Genomic DNA, 18,506 nt, shown 5'->3' with positions numbered 1-18,506 from the left:
TCCGTTAATTGCTCCACTTTGTTATCCATTTCTTTAAACTGTTGCCGTTATCCACGTGGAAAAGAAAAGTGACGTGGCACCGATACAACGGAAAACTACACAAATAATAAATTCGAAATTAATGCTTTAGCCAGTCGTAGGGTTGGGAAACCTTAATTTCATTTTGGATAAAAAAGAAACACCCAAACAAAATCGCTTGAATTTTAACAGTCGGTCGGCAAATTCGAATAATATTCATTTAGATCTTCATTTGAGTTAGTGTTCACGTTGAACCCTTTCCTAAAGCAGCGGTCCCATTTCGTTTGTTAATTTGAAACTCTTCTCCAAATCAATTTTTTAGCTCTCTCTTTCTCTTGTACATTAGATCCGTGTGCTTCCATATGAGTTCTTGAGGTAGCATCTACCTTTCTTTTTCCGGTAATAAAAAGATCGGACGAGGCCCCCCACCCCCCAACCAAAAAAAAAAAAAGAGAGCGGGCACGTGGCAGCTGGAGAAAAGTCCATTTAAGAAAAAGTTGATTGCGGTATAAATGATTTGACAAAATCTCGTACCGTGGGTCCGGTGATTGCGCTACACGGCAATCTTGTCTGACAACGGCCTTTATTTCTAATCTAAACCGTCCGATTAGATTTAAAAAAAAAAAAACAAAAGAAGTTGCAGAGCTTATCCACAGAATGCCGGTGGTCACGTGGCACGTGGATTTCGATGTTCGTGTAAAATTACTGAACAGGACAGCATTGATACATTGAATGTGTGGCGGAAACGAGTAAAACAAACGGGAAAAATGAGGGAAAATGGTGCGAGGTCAATGATCGAGGTCGGTGACTCGGTGGACTGTTTAGATCTGAGCTTGTTTGTCTTTTCCTTTCTTGTCCCTCAGATTCTCCGTGCTTATTCTAACGGCAATAAAACGAAGCATTTTCCCTAGAATCGGCCTGCAATTTCTTGAATCGGGCATTTCCGAAATGTTTAGCAAACACAAGTAACCCAAAAAAAAAAAAAAAAAAACAATCAATTCTCGAAATATTGTTAATGTATATTGTCGGAGAGTACCCGAGTTCGATTCTCGATTCTAGACCATAAACTAGTTAGTTCACGATTCTAGAGTAAAATTGAGAATTGAATCGGTTTATCCTCAAGTACTAAAGCCTGAGTTCTTTCTTTCTTTACTGATCTTGACTCTTGCCACCTCCCTCTCTCTTTCCCTTGCACACACAATTACACTTTCACTCTTAGATTTGTCACTGTGGGCCTTCTTTGAATTCGCGGCTCGATTGCGCCTCTCATCTCTCCATCTCTCTCATGTCTCACTCTCCTCTTCAACAGCTCAACTCCACTCCACTCCACCACTCGCTCTAGCAACTCCACTCCACTCCACCACTCGCTCTAGCAACTCCACTCCGTGGTACATCCGGAGCGATATTGTTCCTTATAAAATAGTTGGGATACTCTACGGTGAGATGAGACATGGGAAGTGGCTGGCACATTCTTGCTTTGTGTTTGTTCTGTTCACGAACTTGAACTGCTGCATATTGCTACAAAAAAAGAGGAATAATTCTAAGAAAATGCAGATTATCTATTTTCATTTTGGACGATGATCATCCAACATGATCACCCAGTAAATGATAAATGCAAATATTATATCCGCACACACAAAAAAAAAAAAATCATCTGATAGAAATGTGCTTTTGTAGGCACTGTTTCTTTCAAATAGTTTGCTTAGCTCATCGGCACAACGCTCCATTCCAATTTCCATCCCGGGTGCTGTATCTCGAGTCAACGCCAAAATGGTCTCGAGTAAATCGCCTAAAGAATTAAAGAAGTTGAGCCCTTAATGGGCTAATCTTTACATTGTACATGGTAAAACGAAAAAGGAAAGCCGGCCGGTTCCAAGGCAACAAATCCGATTCTCGATCTCAAAGTACGGAGAACCGGTCATGCCTGGATCGGTTCTACCCATCCTGAAATCAATCACTTCTATTGAATGTTAGAGAATGAAAAAAAAAAAAAAAAAAGTCTCGCATTAAAAAGTATGCCTATCATGGTGGGCTTTTTGGGCTCATGGGCCGACTCCTTACCTGCTAAATTGGGCTGGGACAGGAGCCTCGTTGGTTTGCAGCAGAGTCCATTGATCACGTGACGAGGCCCGAAGGGGAAAGAGAAGATCACGTGCCGCATTTAGACACCATCTCAAGACTGAGATCGACTCCTCCTGCCCGTTTCAACTCTCGCGGGTCCGAAATTTACCAAAGCCACCGCCCTCCTCTGCCTTTCTCGGCGAGAGACCTGAAATCGAAAGCCATCGATCGAGCGCCATGGGAACGCGACCCGGATACGCGAACCTTTTGCTGTTGATCGGCCTCGTCCTCACCTCCTCTTTGGCGCCGGTATCGTCCCTGTCGGTGACGGTCAACGACGTCGAGTGCGTGTACGAGTACGTGCTCTACGAGGGCGACACCGTGTCCGGGAACTTCGTGGTCGTCGATCACGACATCTTCTGGAGCTCCGATCACCCCGGGATCGATTTGACCGTGAGCATGCGCGCCTTTTTCCTCTTTCCTTTCGAGCGTTGTATCGAGATCTCGTCTTTGAAGTCGATTTGTTGATTGCCTTTGAGATTAGGGATTCGTTCGTGTCTGATTTAGACTCGCTTATGCATTGAGAATTATTGTAATTCGGTTTCGCCTTCTGGGTTGTTGCTCATAGGGGGGATGTTGATTTGGTTTAGTTAAATATCGGGCCTTTTTACTGCTTTGTTCCACCCCTTTTTTTGAGTGCTTGGTATGAGGAGCTCCTTTCGTTTTTCATTAGCTGATTGATCTATAGTAGTGACTAATCTGGATAGGATCCATGTCAATGGTCAATGTATTCTCTTCACGAAATGCTTTTGTTCTCCTGATTTTCTTTTTGTGCAAATTTTCAGTTTTGATTAGGTCAGCCTCTTTCTTTGACAAATTCTGTTGCACGTTTAGTAAATATATGTAACAATGTCCTATTTTTGCTTTTCATTGTACATTTGGTAGTTGCAGTGGCTGAATGTCCATGATTGCAATTGGTTCTTATTGATGGCAATTCGGGGAATTCTTTTGTAACTTATATGGACTGCGTGAGCTTAAATCAGTTTGCTTGGGAATGGATCTGGTTTTATATTATGTTCAGTATGACTATGATGAAACTTGAGCATGCTTTTCATCATAATGTATCCTGTTCGCAAATGTCAATGGTTCTCTTGCTCATTAGATGTTTAGCACAACTAATCTTGCCATAAACTTAGTTTACAGTACTAAAGTGCTTTCTTTTTCTCTCAAAACTGATGCGCTGTTGAAGGTTTTCCCTTGTTATTTCTTCTCCTCCTTGATCAGATGATGTATTTCAAATTATAACGTAATAAAATAGTTGATACTTGGTGCATTTGATATTCATGCATGTGATGCTATGTTTATATGGCTGAGGCAGAATGTGGGACTAGGAATTGCGTTGGGCCCTCGGGTTTCTGTCCAGAGGTTCTTCCCCCCCCCTATTAATTAATTAATTATTTATTTATGTATTTTATTTTGGGGGGTGGGTGTTCTAAAGATTAGAAATTTTGGTGAAATCTCTGGAGATAAAAATATATATTGAGATTATATGGTCAAACATCCACCTGCTTGTACAATCAGATTCAGTTGCTGATTCTGATGCCTATCCTGTAGGTCACTTCTCCGGCAGGTAATGTCGTACAGACTTTGAAAGGAACATCTGGGGATAAGTTCGAATTCAAGGCGCCACGAAGTGGAATGTACAAATTCTGTTTTCACAATCCCTATTCAACACCAGAGACCGTCTCCTTCTACATACATGCTGGACATATCCCAAACGAGCATGATCTAGCAAAAGATGGTTTGTGTTGTTGTTATATGAATATTTTTCTTTAATGTGGACATTCAATTATGTTATTCATGTTCTTCTTATCTTGTGTACTTTGATAGGACATTAAGCTTTGATGACTTATTTGGGGTGTGTGATGCAGAGCACTTGGACCCAATAAATGTTAAAATTGCTGAGTTGAGAGAGGCATTGGAATCTGTCACAGCAGAGCAGAAGTACCTGAAAGCTCGGGATTCTCGTCATCGTCATAGTAAGATTCTTGGTTTTCTCTATTGGCATGCCTCAGTGAGTGATATGAATGGATGCATATAAATTAGCGTTGGCCATACTAGATGATAACTTGACTGGAAATTGTCATAGTACACATGCAGCTCAAATATATGTCACACATGCTGGTATATGGGCTTGGTGATTCACCCCTCAGTTCAGTAGGATTCATAGAATATACGTGTTCCTGATTTTAAAAATGAAGGTTGTTTTGTGTGTTTTTCTTATTTGATGGAAAGGTTGAACCAAAGAGGGCATGTATGTGCATTGTGCCTCTTCCTCTGCTTGGTATTTTTGAGCTGAATATATATGTATGTGTTTAGCAAGAATCTTAACACTCGCAATATATGAGCTTTTGATGCTGGAGGAGAAGCCCTTCAGAATCTGACCTGTGGATCTGCCAATGATGTGTGATTTTTTGGCTCTCTGTTTTGCCATTTTCACTGTAAGGAGGTTTTTAGTGCTTCTGTGGTGAGGTGTTTTTTTTTTTTTTTGGTTGGAAGAGTTTTTACTGTTTCATTTCCCGTTTATGTGAATGAACATGAACTCAGAAATGTCCCTCTTTCAAATCAAGTTTTCATGGAGAGTTAGTTTATGAATGCTAGCGTGCCACTTTTCTATACTGCAACTAGACTTGCATGCTCCAATGTTTGCTGTCATACTTTCCAGCATTTCGATCTTGCACAAAAGCTCTTGGGTTCCATAATGTAACTTATTATTCTTCTCTGCTCTACATTATCCGTATATGGAGATTAATCACTTTCAATCTACCTTAGCATTCTGCAGTGGAAGAACTTTGACTCGGTTTAGTGTTTCATTATCTGCTCCTAAAATGTTGTTTTGTTCCTCTCGGGGCACTTATTGTTGGATGGCCGGTTCTGCTGCAGCAAATGAGAGCACGAGGAAACGTGTTATATACTACACTGTTGCCGAATACCTCTTGCTGGCTTGCGTAAGCACACTTCAAGTTGTATACATCCGCCAGCTCTTCAGCAAATCAGTGGGATACAACCGAGTCTGAGTTGCCTGTAACGATTTTATTCATTTTCAACCCACAGTCAATCGTAGATGAGTTTAGAGAGATGTAGTAGAAGAAAAGATGTGCCCCTTCATCTGAACCACTGCTTTTTGGCTTAAACATATAATAGTCCATGAGTTAGACAGTGACTTGTGGCAATCTTTGGTTTCTAACTTCATTATGAGCTGTGAATTTGCGCGATGAAGCCCTTGTGAACAGATGGTGTCCTTATCTTGTGCTCTTCTTATTCGAGGACGGAGACTGGATACTAGGGATGGATTGTTCCAATGAAAGCTGCTTTCTTCTCAAGAAATGTTTCCATTGGAAGAACTTTTCCTTGGAGAGCAAGATCAATCCAGTGTATGGCAAGCATACCAGAAGATCTTTGCTTAACAAGGTCTGAAAATGATGGTTGACTTTGTGGTGGTGACTGTGATGGCGTGGTTGGCATTAATGGGTGGTCATTATGGCCGTTGGTTGCTGGACGTTTTAAGGGCGCGGCGTTGCGTGTTGAAGCCCTAACCGCTCGATCAGTTTGTTCTTTGAAAGTCGACCCACGAGTGGGATCAATGTCTCAACCAACTAGAACGAGGTAGTTATAAATTAAAAAAGCAGAGAAGTGAACAAAGTTCAAATTATTGATTAGAAGCTAACTTAATCTATATTATGTGGGTCTAATGTTACCGATGTTTTCGAAATTGTTAAGTAAAGTTGAACTGGGATCAATACCGAGCCTAAGATCACCAGAAAAAACTTGTGAAGATTAAAACGGTACAAGTCGGTCTGGCAATGACTTCCCATATCTTCCCATCGTTTGTCCTTGGCGGGTATCCTCGACAGGTACTTCTTCGTTCTGTGCTTTTCTCGCCTTGAAACGTTTTTACCTTTTGACGACTGCCCGTCGATCTCCACCATACGACGCCGACCAGTTGATCTCGGACATGTCCCTTCGATATCGGCCTGTTTTCTTCTGTCCGAAGCCATAAATGGGGTATTTAGCCGAAACAGCTTATTGGCCTTGTAACCCATCTGACCCAATTCTCTTCTGGGCCTTTACAATACTATCTAATTTCTATTCTTATTACATGCGGCAATGAAAACGTACTTGCTCATTGGTTTTATTCAATATTCACATGTCCTTTATGTGGAGGGAAGTTACACCTTTTGAGGGAAGAAATCAACTATTTAAAATTATATTCTGTTTTTACAACTACATAGATTCTTCTCTAGAAGTAGGGCAAAAGGACACATAGTATCAATATTTGTGTACAACGCTTATTTTAATATCAATATTTATTTTTGGATAATTCAAGTGCCAATTTTTTTTGAGAAACGGTTATTTCAATACCAACTCCAATGAGATTCATTGGAAATCTTACATGGCATTTACGTGGCTCACCGGAAAATCCTAGTTAGCAATAAAAAAGCCAGAAATTAATAAAAAAAATTCCACTTAATATTAGAAAATCAAGAAATAAGCTAAAAAATAAAAATAAAATCAAATAATAAAAAAATAGAAGTTGCAACGACGAGGATTGTGCAAGCCCTCGTTGCCGCCGCCCCACCATCGCCGGCAATGGTCGATGAAGGTTTGCACGGCTCTCATTGTTACAACTTCTATTTTTTTAAGCTTATTTTTAAGTTTAATTTAATTTTTTTAAATTAACTTATTTTTAAGTATAAAAGTCTATGTGGATTCCACGTGGCTTGAATTTTTTTTTAAATTGATAGGTAAATACATAATTAGTTGGCCGAAATCTCTCGTCATTGGCACCAAAGTAAGTGTTATACACAAATATTGATACTTGAGGTGTTATTCTATTCTAGAAGTAGTATTAAAAGTTAAAAACATTGATGAAAAAAATGGCAAAAAAAAAAAAAACACAAGAGAAAGGAGAGGGTAAGCAGTCTTCTATATGTGGCGGTGTATAATGTTGCAAACCGGCCTTCGCCAATGAAGTCATTAATGGTGATACTATCACCGCCACAACGACCAAAGGCATTTTCATGTAGGGGTGATCGGTTCTTGGTCCGGTTCTCAAGCAATCCAATCATGGAACCGATCGCACTTTTTGTGTATGATTAGTCGATACATTTGTTTCGTTAACGACATTTTTATCTCACAACCTCGTTAGTTGTATTGGGTTATTGCTAAATTTAGAAGTCATGCTAAGCATCTAAACATCTTAAGTTTAGGTTTAGATTTACATTTATATTCGGTCCGGTTCCCTCTTGGAACTAGTCCGACCGTAACTAATTTCACTTTTATGGAAAACCGGACCAAAGCCCCCGGGAACAACCAATCCGATCGATTTAGTCCAAGTGGTTCCCGGTTTAGTTAGTCAATTATGCTTTGTCCTATTTTCATGGAGGGGGAGAAAGACTAACCCATGTGTGGGTTGACCCTCTCCTCCCATCTTTCAATTAGAATCTAATTATTTTTGCGGAAAATAAATAAATAAATTATTGAAAATAATTTCTTTGAAAATATTATTTATTTATTAATTATTTCTAGATATCTTTTTTAGAAAATTAATTTTCAAATCATTAATTTTCATGAACTCAAGCGGAGCCGATGCTTTTGGGGGAGATTATAATGAATTTGGAGAGATCATGGAGAATACTGCAATTATTAAAATCTAAAGGGCCAATTAGCAACAATGTCAAAATCTCGAGGGGGCAAAGCGTAATTCTCCCCTCCATTTCTTTCTTTCTTTCCTCGGGACTCAGTCGCATGATCGCATCGCTCTTGCCAACAACGCTGGGTCTGGGTTTTTGACTAACTCAGTTCGATCGATCCCGCGACAAAGATCCCGCATTCCCTTCATCCGATCCCACGTTCAAAGTACGGAACTTCGACGATGAAATGGAGAGTAACTTGGGTCTTCTGGGCGATAATGGCGCTCCACGTCGCCGCCGTTCTCATATTCACTCGCGGGTTCCTCCTCACTCGCACCGAGCTCCCCTTCCACAGCAGCTGCTCCGACGTCTCCGACTCTCCTTGCTTCTCTCGTTCCGGAGCAGCGGGTTCGAACGGGACGGGTGGTTCAGAGCGTTGCTGGACTAAGCCCGCGGTTGATAGGGTCGTCATCATTGTCCTTGATGCCCTCAGGTAGCGTGGACGCCATCGGTTCGACAGAAACGCGCTGTGAGTTTGTGTAGGTTGTGGGGCATCTGGGTTTGTGATTTGACACTTCGTTGTTGTTGCGTCTTGCAGGTTCGATTTTGTTGCGCCCAGTGCGTTTTTTAAAGGTTAGCGTCTGGATTTTTTGCTGGTCAATCACGAATTATGGTGTCTGCCGGTGTTCTGTCTTACTTTGGTAATGGAATGAATGAGCAACATATGTTCCTTTTTTTCATTATTGGACGATGGCGACTGGTAAAGATTCTGATTTTACCCGTCTACTTGAGAATGGGATATCATGCTTCTTAGTCTGTGACGCCTGAAAGTAGTTGATTGAGCTAATTGTCAATAATGAGCCGTTCGGCTCTTATGTATTTTCAGTTATTTTTCTCTGCAATGCAGGCATTGTGGTTTCAACTTTTAATTTTTTTTCCCTTATAGAAACAAAACCATGGATGGATAGATTACCAGTATTGCAAAAGCTGGCATTTAAAGAAGGATCATCTGCTAAGATTTTTAAAGCAATTGCTGATCCACCTACTACAAGTTTGCAGCGTTTGAAGGTGATACCATCCACTTCTGATTATATTTCAAAACTCAATCCAGGTTTCTTCAGGTTTTCGTGCAAATTCGAACCAGTTTGATGTTTTTAACATCTATTATGATTTTTTTTTTGTTGCTCAAAAGTTTGTTTGTTAGTTTGTTTCTGTCAGTAGTAGAAGTGCTATCAAATTTTCCATCAGGGCTCAGTTTAATTCCATTGAGTACGCAATGAGTTTCTTGTGCATTAGTTCTTAAATCTGTTGTATGTTTTTTTGGGTAAGGTTAAATCTGTTGTATGTTGGTCACCAAAAAAAAAAAAAAAGAAGTAAAGAGAGCTGGTAGTTTTTTACATGGACAACTTATAATAGTGTTATGCCTATATAACAACTATTAATCTATGGAAATTATTTACACCTCGTGAAGTCATTTGATGAGAGAAATATAGTGACACAGGTATTGCGATCGCAATTGTTAAGTGATTTAATGAGACCTTTTGTAGTCATCCTATGAGAGAAATATGCTGACACGGATATTGTGGTTGCACTTGTTAACTCCGTAAAAGCTTGAGTTGTAGCACATAAAGCATAATGTGGGATATTGATGGCAACTGGTTACTCTTTTAATGGTCGCAGGGCTTGACAACAGGTGGGTTGCCAACCTTTGTCGATGTAGGAAATAGCTTTGGTGCGCCTGCAATCACTGAAGATAACTTGATAAATCAGGTTTGGTCATTTGTCTGAACCTTAATAAGCCACATTAGGTATGTTGATCATTCATTAGTCATGAACAATCTCACTTATTGCACATGCTCAACCTGCTGCAGCTAATCCGAAATGGGAAGAGAGTATTGATGATGGGGGACGATACATGGGTGCAGCTGTTTCCTCATCATTTCAAAAGATCTTATCCTTTCCCTTCTTTTAATGTAAAAGATCTTCATACGGTGAGTGCTTACTTTCTTTTGCATGCAAATCCTGAATAGTTTCTCCTCGATGGTTTAAGCATCATGTATAAGCTTCTGAATCGGATAAGTTGGCCTTCATTGTCTAGGTGGATAACGGATGCATTGACAACTTGCTCCCATCATTGTACCAAGAAGATTGGGAGGTTCTAATTGCTCATTTTCTAGGCGTGGTGGGTTTATCTCCGCGACTTATGTTGTAATGAATGATGTTCAAGCTAATTAAAACTTCATTAATAATTATGAGGCATATATGTTGTCCAGGCGGCAGATAATGTCTCATCAAAGGGAAGTTGTCATCTTCTGACAGTTTGACAGGTTGATGCTATATAAAAACGGGTAGAGATATCAGCCAATTCTGCTGAATGATCATTCTCCAGTCGAATGCATCTTGTTAAATACTAAGAGCCACATATTGTGATAAAACTGAGAAATGGAACCGTGGACAATTGATTTGATCAATGGAGCTGTCCAGTTTCAGAGAATTAGATTAAAGCTCACAAGTGCTTATACCGTGAAAAATGGTACCGCTATGATGTGTTTAAAGAAGTGTCCAGTTTTAAAGAATCGGTAGCTTGTCTCATGCTCATGCTCTTTGTGGTGAAGGCTGCTAGTCATCAGTCTTCATGCTATGGAACTTCTGTGCATCAGATAGATTGAAGTGCATCTGTATCCGTCTGGCCTTACAGATTCCTTCCTCTCTCTCTCTCTCTCTCTCTCTCTGTGGTCCACACATGTTGTGTTCATATGGATCATTTAACTTTATTTCTTTATGACGTAGAGTGTGCGGTCCTACAATTTGCCAATGCTATTTCACTTAGAATAATGGATGGCATCTGATATACCGCCTTTACTTGGTTTAGGATCATGCAGGGCACATATTTGGGGTCGATTCCCTTCCGATGATAGAGAAGTTGGAACAATATAACACTGTTCTTGAGGTACTTTACTTGATAGATGGATAAATTTGCATTTTTATTATTGATTGTGGCTTTCCTGTTAGAAAACTGTCCTCGCTTCATATGCCAAGCAATTTGAAATTTATCGATGCTTACATCATGCGTTTTTAAGTAAAGTGTTGTTGTCTGTCTGTGTTTTGTATTTTATGACTCTTGAAAACCTGAGACTAGCTAAGTTAGTTTCTCTGATTCAGAGATCTGCTGCTTCTTTTTCAGAGATTGTTTGGCTGTTACAATGTGGTTCTACTGCAAAATCCAATGTTGTGTTGTGAACATCTTTTTCTTTCCCTTCTTCTCTCATAATCTACTAATATAGTATAGTTTTGCTAGAACGTGATTAGTGTGCTGGAAAGCCAATCAGGACCCGGTGGTTTGCATGAGAATACTTTTCTCCTTGTGCTGGGTGACCATGGGCAAACCTTAAATGGTGATCATGGGGGAGGAAGTGCTGAAGAGGTATGTCACTGCTAACGTTAATGAACTTTGGGAAAATGATGCAAATGGTCCATGAACTTAGGCTCAATATGCATTGTGGTCCCCGAACTTCTAATTTTTTTTGATGTGGTCCCTAAACTTTAGCCTAATGTGCAATAGTCCTTGGACTTTTAATTTGTTCAATGTGGTTTGTGAATTTATGGTAAATGTTCAATCTAGTCCAAATTGTGTTAAAGTTTAGGGGCCATATTGAACAATTTAAATGTTCAGGGACTGCATTGCACATGGGCCTAAGTTTCGGCACAATTTTTTGTAATTTAACCATGAACTTTATTGGGTCTTTGATTCCATTGTTATATCTAAATGGCTTCTTTTGTGTAGGTTGAAACTTCAATTTTCGCAATGAGTTTTAAGAAGCCTCTGTCTGCCATACCAGCTGAACTTGGTATATCTTGCGAATATGCCTCGGTAATTCATCTCTTTGAGCTTTCTTCATTCCGTTCTTCCAGGAAATTTTGTTCAATTAGGTTTACCATTCTATGTGTTCCTTTAAGAATTTTCTTCCTCAGTGATGTTCATCATATGCATAAATATAATTGTAATGTCAAGAATTAGATTTCATAGGCAGAATAATACGGGCATTGGTGTGAAATTTAAATGCATAATTACAGAGAAAGTACATTTAACATATATTTAAAACTGGTAATGATAGCTGAGGATTAATTTGCAGGAGTATGCTACTTTTATCATTTGCATCTGGCTTGTAATTGGATTTATTTTTCCTGTTAGTTAAACTCTGATGAGTACCACTTGACATTTCACGAATAACTTGACATATATTCTACTCATTTTAACCTCTCATTTCCAAAATTTTCAGGATGAAAGATTTTGCATCAGCTCAATCGAACAGGTGACCAACTTATTTGCCCAACTAATGAAGAAGTTTTAATTTCAAGTGACTGAGAATTAGATCTATCCTTTCTTCATGTGTACTTAGACATATCTTTTTCCGCAGCTTGACTTTGCAGTCACGGTTTCAGCACTGCTGGGCATTCCCTTCCCTTTTGGAAGGTGCAGTGTAAGCTCTCTGGTGATGCTAACCCTTTGATCATCTTATTAATTATGTAACAGAGTTCATCACAGTTCTCTTACTAATAAAAAATTAGTAGATGGGTCAGAGGTTGTTTCACTGTTTCTACCTCGAAGGAAGAAATTTCAGGGAGAAAGCACTATAGTGATATATAGCTATTTAGGACAAGTTAGTCTAATTTCAGTTGGTGTTATAATATATGTATATTGCACATGTCCTCGTTGTGATTTGTTTCTGAGGTTCTATTGGTAAATTTCATGCAGATTTGGCGTGAGATGGTGTACTTGGAATAATTCTTGTATTTTATACTCCTGGGATATTTTATATTGATATGAGATATCCATTAATCGCTATTTATGATGAATATTTCATATATTGTCTGAAAAGTAGAATCTCAAATAATTATTGATTTTGATCTATTTATCACTTATGTTTTATTGATACTTGGTATTCTAACATTAATCGACTAAAGTCGTTTCGTATTATGGTTCTCATCTAGTCATGCTCTTGAGAATCTTAAGGTCTTCTGCCATGAAGAGTAAGGGGTGCGCATGAAAACACTTCTCCGTGAGAAATCAACTTCTGATCAGAAGTTGATTTCTCTACTTCTCTTCAAAAGTAGAAGTTGATTTTTCTACTTCTGCTCCAGATTAATTTCTGATCAGAAAAATTCGTTTGATAACGGTTGAAAATTTCTACTTTTGAAATATTATTAACAAAATCTTCGGCGGCGGTGGTCGGCGGCGGCCGGAGGTGGCGTTCGGCGGTGGGCGTGGTCGGCGATCACAACAACGGTGGTTGGCGGCGGCGGCGGCCGGCCGCAGCCGCGGAGGTTGTGGTCGGTGGCCGGCGGTCACAGCAACGGTGGTCGACGGAGGCGGGTGTGGTGCAAGAAGTCATTCGGGAGCCGAGAAGTTAAAATTTTTTACTTCTTAAAATTGGCCAAAAATCCTATCAGAAGTTAAAAATCTTGCCGGAAGTTAAAAATCCTACCGGAAGTCAATTTTTTTACCAAATGGATTTCTACTTCGATCAGGTTTTTATCAAACACATTTCTTTGCCGGATGGGCTTTTGGCAGAGAAATGGAATTTTTGCAGTGTTACCATGCGCTCCCAAAGACGTTGGACCATTGAAATATTTTATCCGTTTCTTACATCTGCATTCAGATATTTATTGCGGGTTCTCTGGCCTGTAAATTATTCTATTTTCTTGTTTTTGACAAACGAACATCATTCAAGTAATCTCAAAAGAAGATGAGAGTTTTCTGGTTTTTCAGCAAATGCATGTGAATATATTCTACTGAACTCACGAGATTGACTTTTTTCAGCATTGGACGGGTTAATCCTGAACTCTATGCTTTAGCTGCTGGGACATGGAATATGGAGAAACTCAAGTCGGACAATCCAGAATATCATTTCAAGTCTGCAGAATGGTTGCATAACTATGCCAATGTACTATGCATCAATGCTTGGCAGGTAATTAACTTTCTGTAAGCGTATTGTTAAGCAGCATCATATAGTTCATTGTCTTTGTGCTGGTGCTCTACCATGGAACTTAGAATAACGATGGTGAAGTTTAAAATTCACTTGAGAGCTATGATCCTTTTATTTGGAGAAAGACTAACGGGTCTTTGTCATCTGCAGTAAATTTATAGTCATGACTAGACAAGATGCTAATCAAGGCATTGACCTGAGTAATTGTTTTCTTAAGACAATAGCAACCACTTTCCAGCAAGAGATCATCCTTATCCGCCTACCTGTTTTTCTTTTATTTGTGGATATTGTGTAGGTAAAGAGGTACATCGATATCTATTCAGCGTCATCATTGATTGGGTTTTCCTCGGATGACCTGTTACATGTAGCAAACTTGTATGATGAAGCAGAAGCTATTTTTGCTCGAAAAAGGGACAACTTCTCATCCAAGAGCGAACTTTCAAGGTTATCTACCCTGAAGAGCCAAATTGATGCCTACTTAAAATTTTTAGGGAGTGTTGCTGAGCTAGCTCGATCAAAATGGACTGAGTTTAATTTGACTTTTATGGGTATTGGTTTGGGTATGATGCTTCTATCGCTTCTCGTCCACGTTCTTGCTATCAAAATGGTGAATGAGCTGCACAATGGTTCTTTTAATCCAATAGGAAGTTCTGGAATTTCCTTTGGGTTAATATTTGCTTTCTTTATTGTGGCGATTCGTGCATGCAGTTTACTATCAAATAGTTACATTTGTAAGTTCCATATCCCTAAATCCTTTTACTTCTCGTTATCACATCAATTCCTGTTACTGACACTGCCAATATACTTTCCTCTCCTCGAACCTTTTTGTCAGTGGAAGAAGGGAAAGTGGCAAATTTCCTTTTGGCGACGGCTGGAGTTGCTAAGTTCAGATATTCGATCATGAAAAGGAAAAGGATTTTCGAAGTCGGTTCTTTTTTTCTCTTTGAGCTTCTAGTAATATTTGGCATGAAATTATATGGAGATCATACAACTAAAATTCTGTGACTCTGCTTCTGACTTTTGTGTTTCTGTATCTAGGCCGGTCTCTTTCTCATCCTCATTTGCCTTCTGAGATTTACCATTGAAATTGGGCTATCCAAGCAGGCTGCCACTTCAGCTTTTTTGCATTCTAGTACCTCATGGATGATTGGGATTGACTTTAATCATCCTGTTTTGGTTTACATTCTTCAACTTTTGCCAATGCTTGCTCTAATTGGATTGGCCCATCTTTTGCACAAGTCTACCGCTGATGGCTGTTCTCAGAGGATTTGCCGGTTTGTTGTTATGGGAACCATTGCCAGTTATGTTCTTATAGTAGTATACTGGGCCTCTGAAAGTAACATGTTAGGCCTGGCACTAATCAACACTGCAAGGAATGTCATCCCCAGGATTATATACGCCATTGGAATTGGACAGATGTTACTACTGGCATTTGGCCAGCTCTTTAACGGAAGCAAAGTTGTTGATCACAGAAGCTTATTTAGTAAAACAGTGAGCATGTTATCTGCATGGAGTCCAACTGTGATCATCCTGTCAGGAAGGCAGGGGCCTCTGATCGCTTTAGCATCCATAGTTGGAGGTGCTTTGTTTTTCTCATGGATTCCCTTGGCACTTTAGATATACTCCTTTAAGTTCTGACGCTCCATATTAGACAATTCAGGATAATGAAAAAATGTTTTTACAGGCTTCTGCATAGTGATGTTGCAGAATATAGAAGAAGAGAGCGATGGAACTGCCAAACCATTGGTTGTCAATCCTCTCTCAGTAATGGAATGGAGCCTTTTAGCTCTCTCTATGTTCTTCTGTACTGGTCATTGGTAAGATTGCTTTTTTGCGCTCTAGATATAACTTTTTACAAGTGACGCACTGCTTAACTGGTCCAAAATACAGTCAAGTAGCACACTGGTGTTTATTAGCCATTTTCACTTACTGGAATAAGGCTAGGTGCTGGTGGTGGTTTTTCTTATGTTGTACTTTGCTTTAGTGTGTGGTCACAATTTGGTTGACTTAGGACCTCTCTTTATGTTTGCTCGAACTCTATCACATTTCTGGTAGTGTTGACTTGAACCTCCATGTGTTATTATCATTTGTTATTTCTAATGTCTGATGATGTTTTTCTTCAGGTGTGCTTTTGATGGTCTCCGCTATGGCGCTGCATTTATTGGGTAAGTCATGGATAAGTGAATTTTCTTGGAGATTCAATATTCTGATGCATTGTTTTCGACAACCCATTCATAAATTACTGCTGTTTACTTCCTTAAGCCTGAAATTTTGTTTATTTACAATCCACAATCATTTGTTTCTTTATTGTACAATTCTGCTGTTGGGATCATTCTGTGATGTCCAGTTTATGAGTTAAAATTTCCTCCTTTTTTTCCAGGTTTGATGAGTTTGTCCTCATACGCCAAGCAATTCTTCTTACCATTGAGACATTTGGGTTTTCGCATATTATTCCGGTTTTTGGACTTCCATTCCTTGTCTTACGTCACAAGTTGTTTGCTCAGAAAGACCTCTTTGTGCAATTGTCTCTAGTAAGTGAACAATTGAACAAGCCATTCACATTTTGTCTATCTTTTTTTGTTTCATGGAGTGACTTAAAATTCTTAGATTGTCTAAACATGTAAGATCTCTCTCTTCTCAGGCTTATATGATGTTTGGGCTCATTATGGCTGCTACAGTCACAGTAACCATATTGTGTGTTATGATACAGAGGAGGCATTTGATGGTAACAATCATGCCACATTTCAATGCAATGTTTCATCTAAATTACTATACTTGTGTTCATAGCTTGTGCATTGGCTGCTTTGGTTTCAGGTATGGGGATTATTTGCACCGAAGTTTGTATTTGATGTGGCGGGTCTCGTTCTTACTGATGTACTGATTTGTTTGGCATCACTTTACTACTTTTGCCAGCCAGAAGATCTTAAACTAGAAACTAATACTGGTGGAAGATGAAAGTTCTCGAAACTGCAATTGATGTTGATTCATTGGAGAGTTGATTCTTTGAGAGACGTGCCTTCAAATGTTGGATTGTGTTAATTTGTTAGCATTTTGAGGTTTCCCTGACTATTTTTTGGAGTTCTTCTGTACAGAAGATGGAGAAATCAACATTGATAATGCCTTTATGATAGCGACTACATGCTTCACTCTGATTGTGTTTATTTTCCATTTCTTTGAGTTCTTTTAGTTTGTGATTAGGCGATAAAGTTGGGAGCTCGCCATATTAGTGCTAGCAGTCGCTAATCCGTCATCCTTTGTGTTGCTCATCCGCAACGAACTTGGAGATTGGGTTGGAACACAGACAAGATTCACAAAATTGAGGGTTGTGATAAATTCGGTCCAATAGATTCGGGTCCAGACTAGTAGTTTCAGTGTGTAACGGTTAATAAACGTGAATGAGGGGCGTTATCTATTCAAGTAGTCAATTATTTGGTTCTCGCTCGAGTCAAATGACGAAAAATCACTGACCGCCACTATCAAACTCTTGTCGTGTCGGATTGTCGGAAGTGCCTTTCCAGCAGGTACAGTACATGTTTCTAGCCGGGAGCTCCACTCTTTGAAACACAGAAAATCACTTTATGTAGAGATAAAAAATGGAATTCACACTTATGACCCATGCATTACTCCGAGGCATGGTTTCCTCTTTTGGCTAGCCACCCTCAACTGACTTCCGACCCAGGTATTTTTGCTAAACTACCGTAGGATTACGGATGGTGTATGCGGCCTTTGTTGATGTAGACCAGACTCGATTGATCATTTATATTTTGCATGTAAAGCCACGGCCACCCTCATTTTAGCCTGGGCGGAGAGATGAAATTTGGTCTGGCGGAATTGGACTTGGCGGGACAATCTGCATTGGGTCATCGATAATACTAATGGCCAGCAGTTCTATCAATGTATCACCCGATTATCCTTTGCGGCTGCATGTTATATTATATGGATAAAACGTAACCACATCATATTCGGAGATCGAGCTTTCTTTGGGCCCGCACTTATGAAGCATCTGGAGAGGGTTGTCCGGGACAAAGCTCTCTCTTTTCATCATGTAGAGGACACGCCGCGTAATAGGCGAATACAACTTAAATAGGGGATCTCGGTTTCTGTTTTTGATTAGGGAGTTGCTGCATCTGTTTGTGGCTGTCCTTACTTGTCGGGCTATATGTTTTGCCCGCTTCTTCCTAGTTGCCGTGTATATGTGATTCGGCCTCACACTTTCCTTTTGTATGGCCGTGACACCTTTGCACCCGCTATGACACTTCCAAGTGTTGTAGTGGGTACGAGGTTTTTGTGTTCAGCTAACTCACTGTAATTTGCGATGCGGAAAGTCAATATACTTCTTACCTTAAAAAAAAAAAAAAAATGGAATTCACACCCTAACCTGCATCCATTGTATCACTACCAACTCTGGGAAATATGAAGTCTCCGAGATAATACTGTTTATGTTGAATTTGTCTCTCAGATATTTCCGGTCAATTTCTCCCTTCTTTATATTTCTGAAATTATCTCTGAATCTGTGTTCACTGATCACAAGTAATGGTCAATTAATCAAATCCTAACTTGCGTCCATTCTATAACTACCAACTCGAAGAAATATGACATTTCCGAGATAATAAGATTTATGGTGATTTTGTCTTTCAGATCTTTTCGTCAATTTCTTCTTTCTTTGTATCTCTGAAAATATTTTTGAATTTCGGTTCATTGATTGCATATAATGGTTAATCAATCGCATCGACAGGGACCTTACAAC

At 39.5% G+C, this 18,506-nt stretch overlaps 2 protein-coding genes across 8 annotated transcripts; both read left to right on the top strand.

Annotated features, from left to right (window-relative positions):
- Window positions 1-2,227: 2,227 nt before the first annotated feature.
- Window positions 2,228-5,365, top strand: LOC115745491 (transmembrane emp24 domain-containing protein p24beta3). The gene is made up of 4 exons (XM_030681059.2): window positions 2,228-2,532; window positions 3,694-3,880; window positions 4,011-4,118; window positions 5,023-5,365. Exons 1-4 carry the CDS (start codon window positions 2,317-2,319, stop codon window positions 5,154-5,156), a joined length of 645 nt encoding a protein of 214 aa, XP_030536919.1. The 5' UTR covers window positions 2,228-2,316; the 3' UTR covers window positions 5,157-5,365.
- Window positions 5,366-7,893: 2,528 nt separating this feature from the next.
- On the top strand, window positions 7,894-16,911 carry LOC115745454 (GPI ethanolamine phosphate transferase 3). 7 transcript variants are annotated; one of them, XM_048280851.1, is made up of 20 exons: window positions 7,894-8,265; window positions 8,371-8,405; window positions 8,719-8,883; window positions 9,466-9,542; window positions 9,644-9,763; window positions 9,871-9,954; window positions 10,645-10,722; window positions 11,071-11,196; window positions 11,557-11,643; window positions 12,053-12,085; window positions 12,191-12,246; window positions 13,594-13,741; window positions 14,055-14,490; window positions 14,592-14,683; window positions 14,798-15,338; window positions 15,444-15,576; window positions 15,883-15,924; window positions 16,140-16,290; window positions 16,401-16,484; window positions 16,574-16,911. In XM_048280851.1, the coding sequence occupies exons 1-20, from the start codon at window positions 8,015-8,017 to the stop codon at window positions 16,712-16,714; spliced, it is 2,880 nt and encodes a 959-aa protein (XP_048136808.1). In that variant the 5' UTR covers window positions 7,894-8,014; the 3' UTR covers window positions 16,715-16,911. The 7 variants fall into 7 exon arrangements, with proteins under 7 accessions (XP_048136808.1, XP_048136806.1, XP_048136805.1 ...); XM_048280849.1 differs by having other exon boundaries at window positions 8,680-8,883; window positions 15,444-15,556; window positions 15,878-15,924; XM_048280848.1 differs by having other exon boundaries at window positions 8,680-8,883.
- Window positions 16,912-18,506: the final 1,595 nt, after the last annotated feature.

This window comes from Rhodamnia argentea, chromosome 6, assembly GCF_020921035.1.
Source record: "Rhodamnia argentea isolate NSW1041297 chromosome 6, ASM2092103v1, whole genome shotgun sequence".
NCBI lineage: Eukaryota > Viridiplantae > Streptophyta > Magnoliopsida > Myrtales > Myrtaceae > Rhodamnia > Rhodamnia argentea.
Note: the sequence above shows the minus strand (reverse complement) of the source record. Positions and strands in the feature narration are given on the sequence as shown.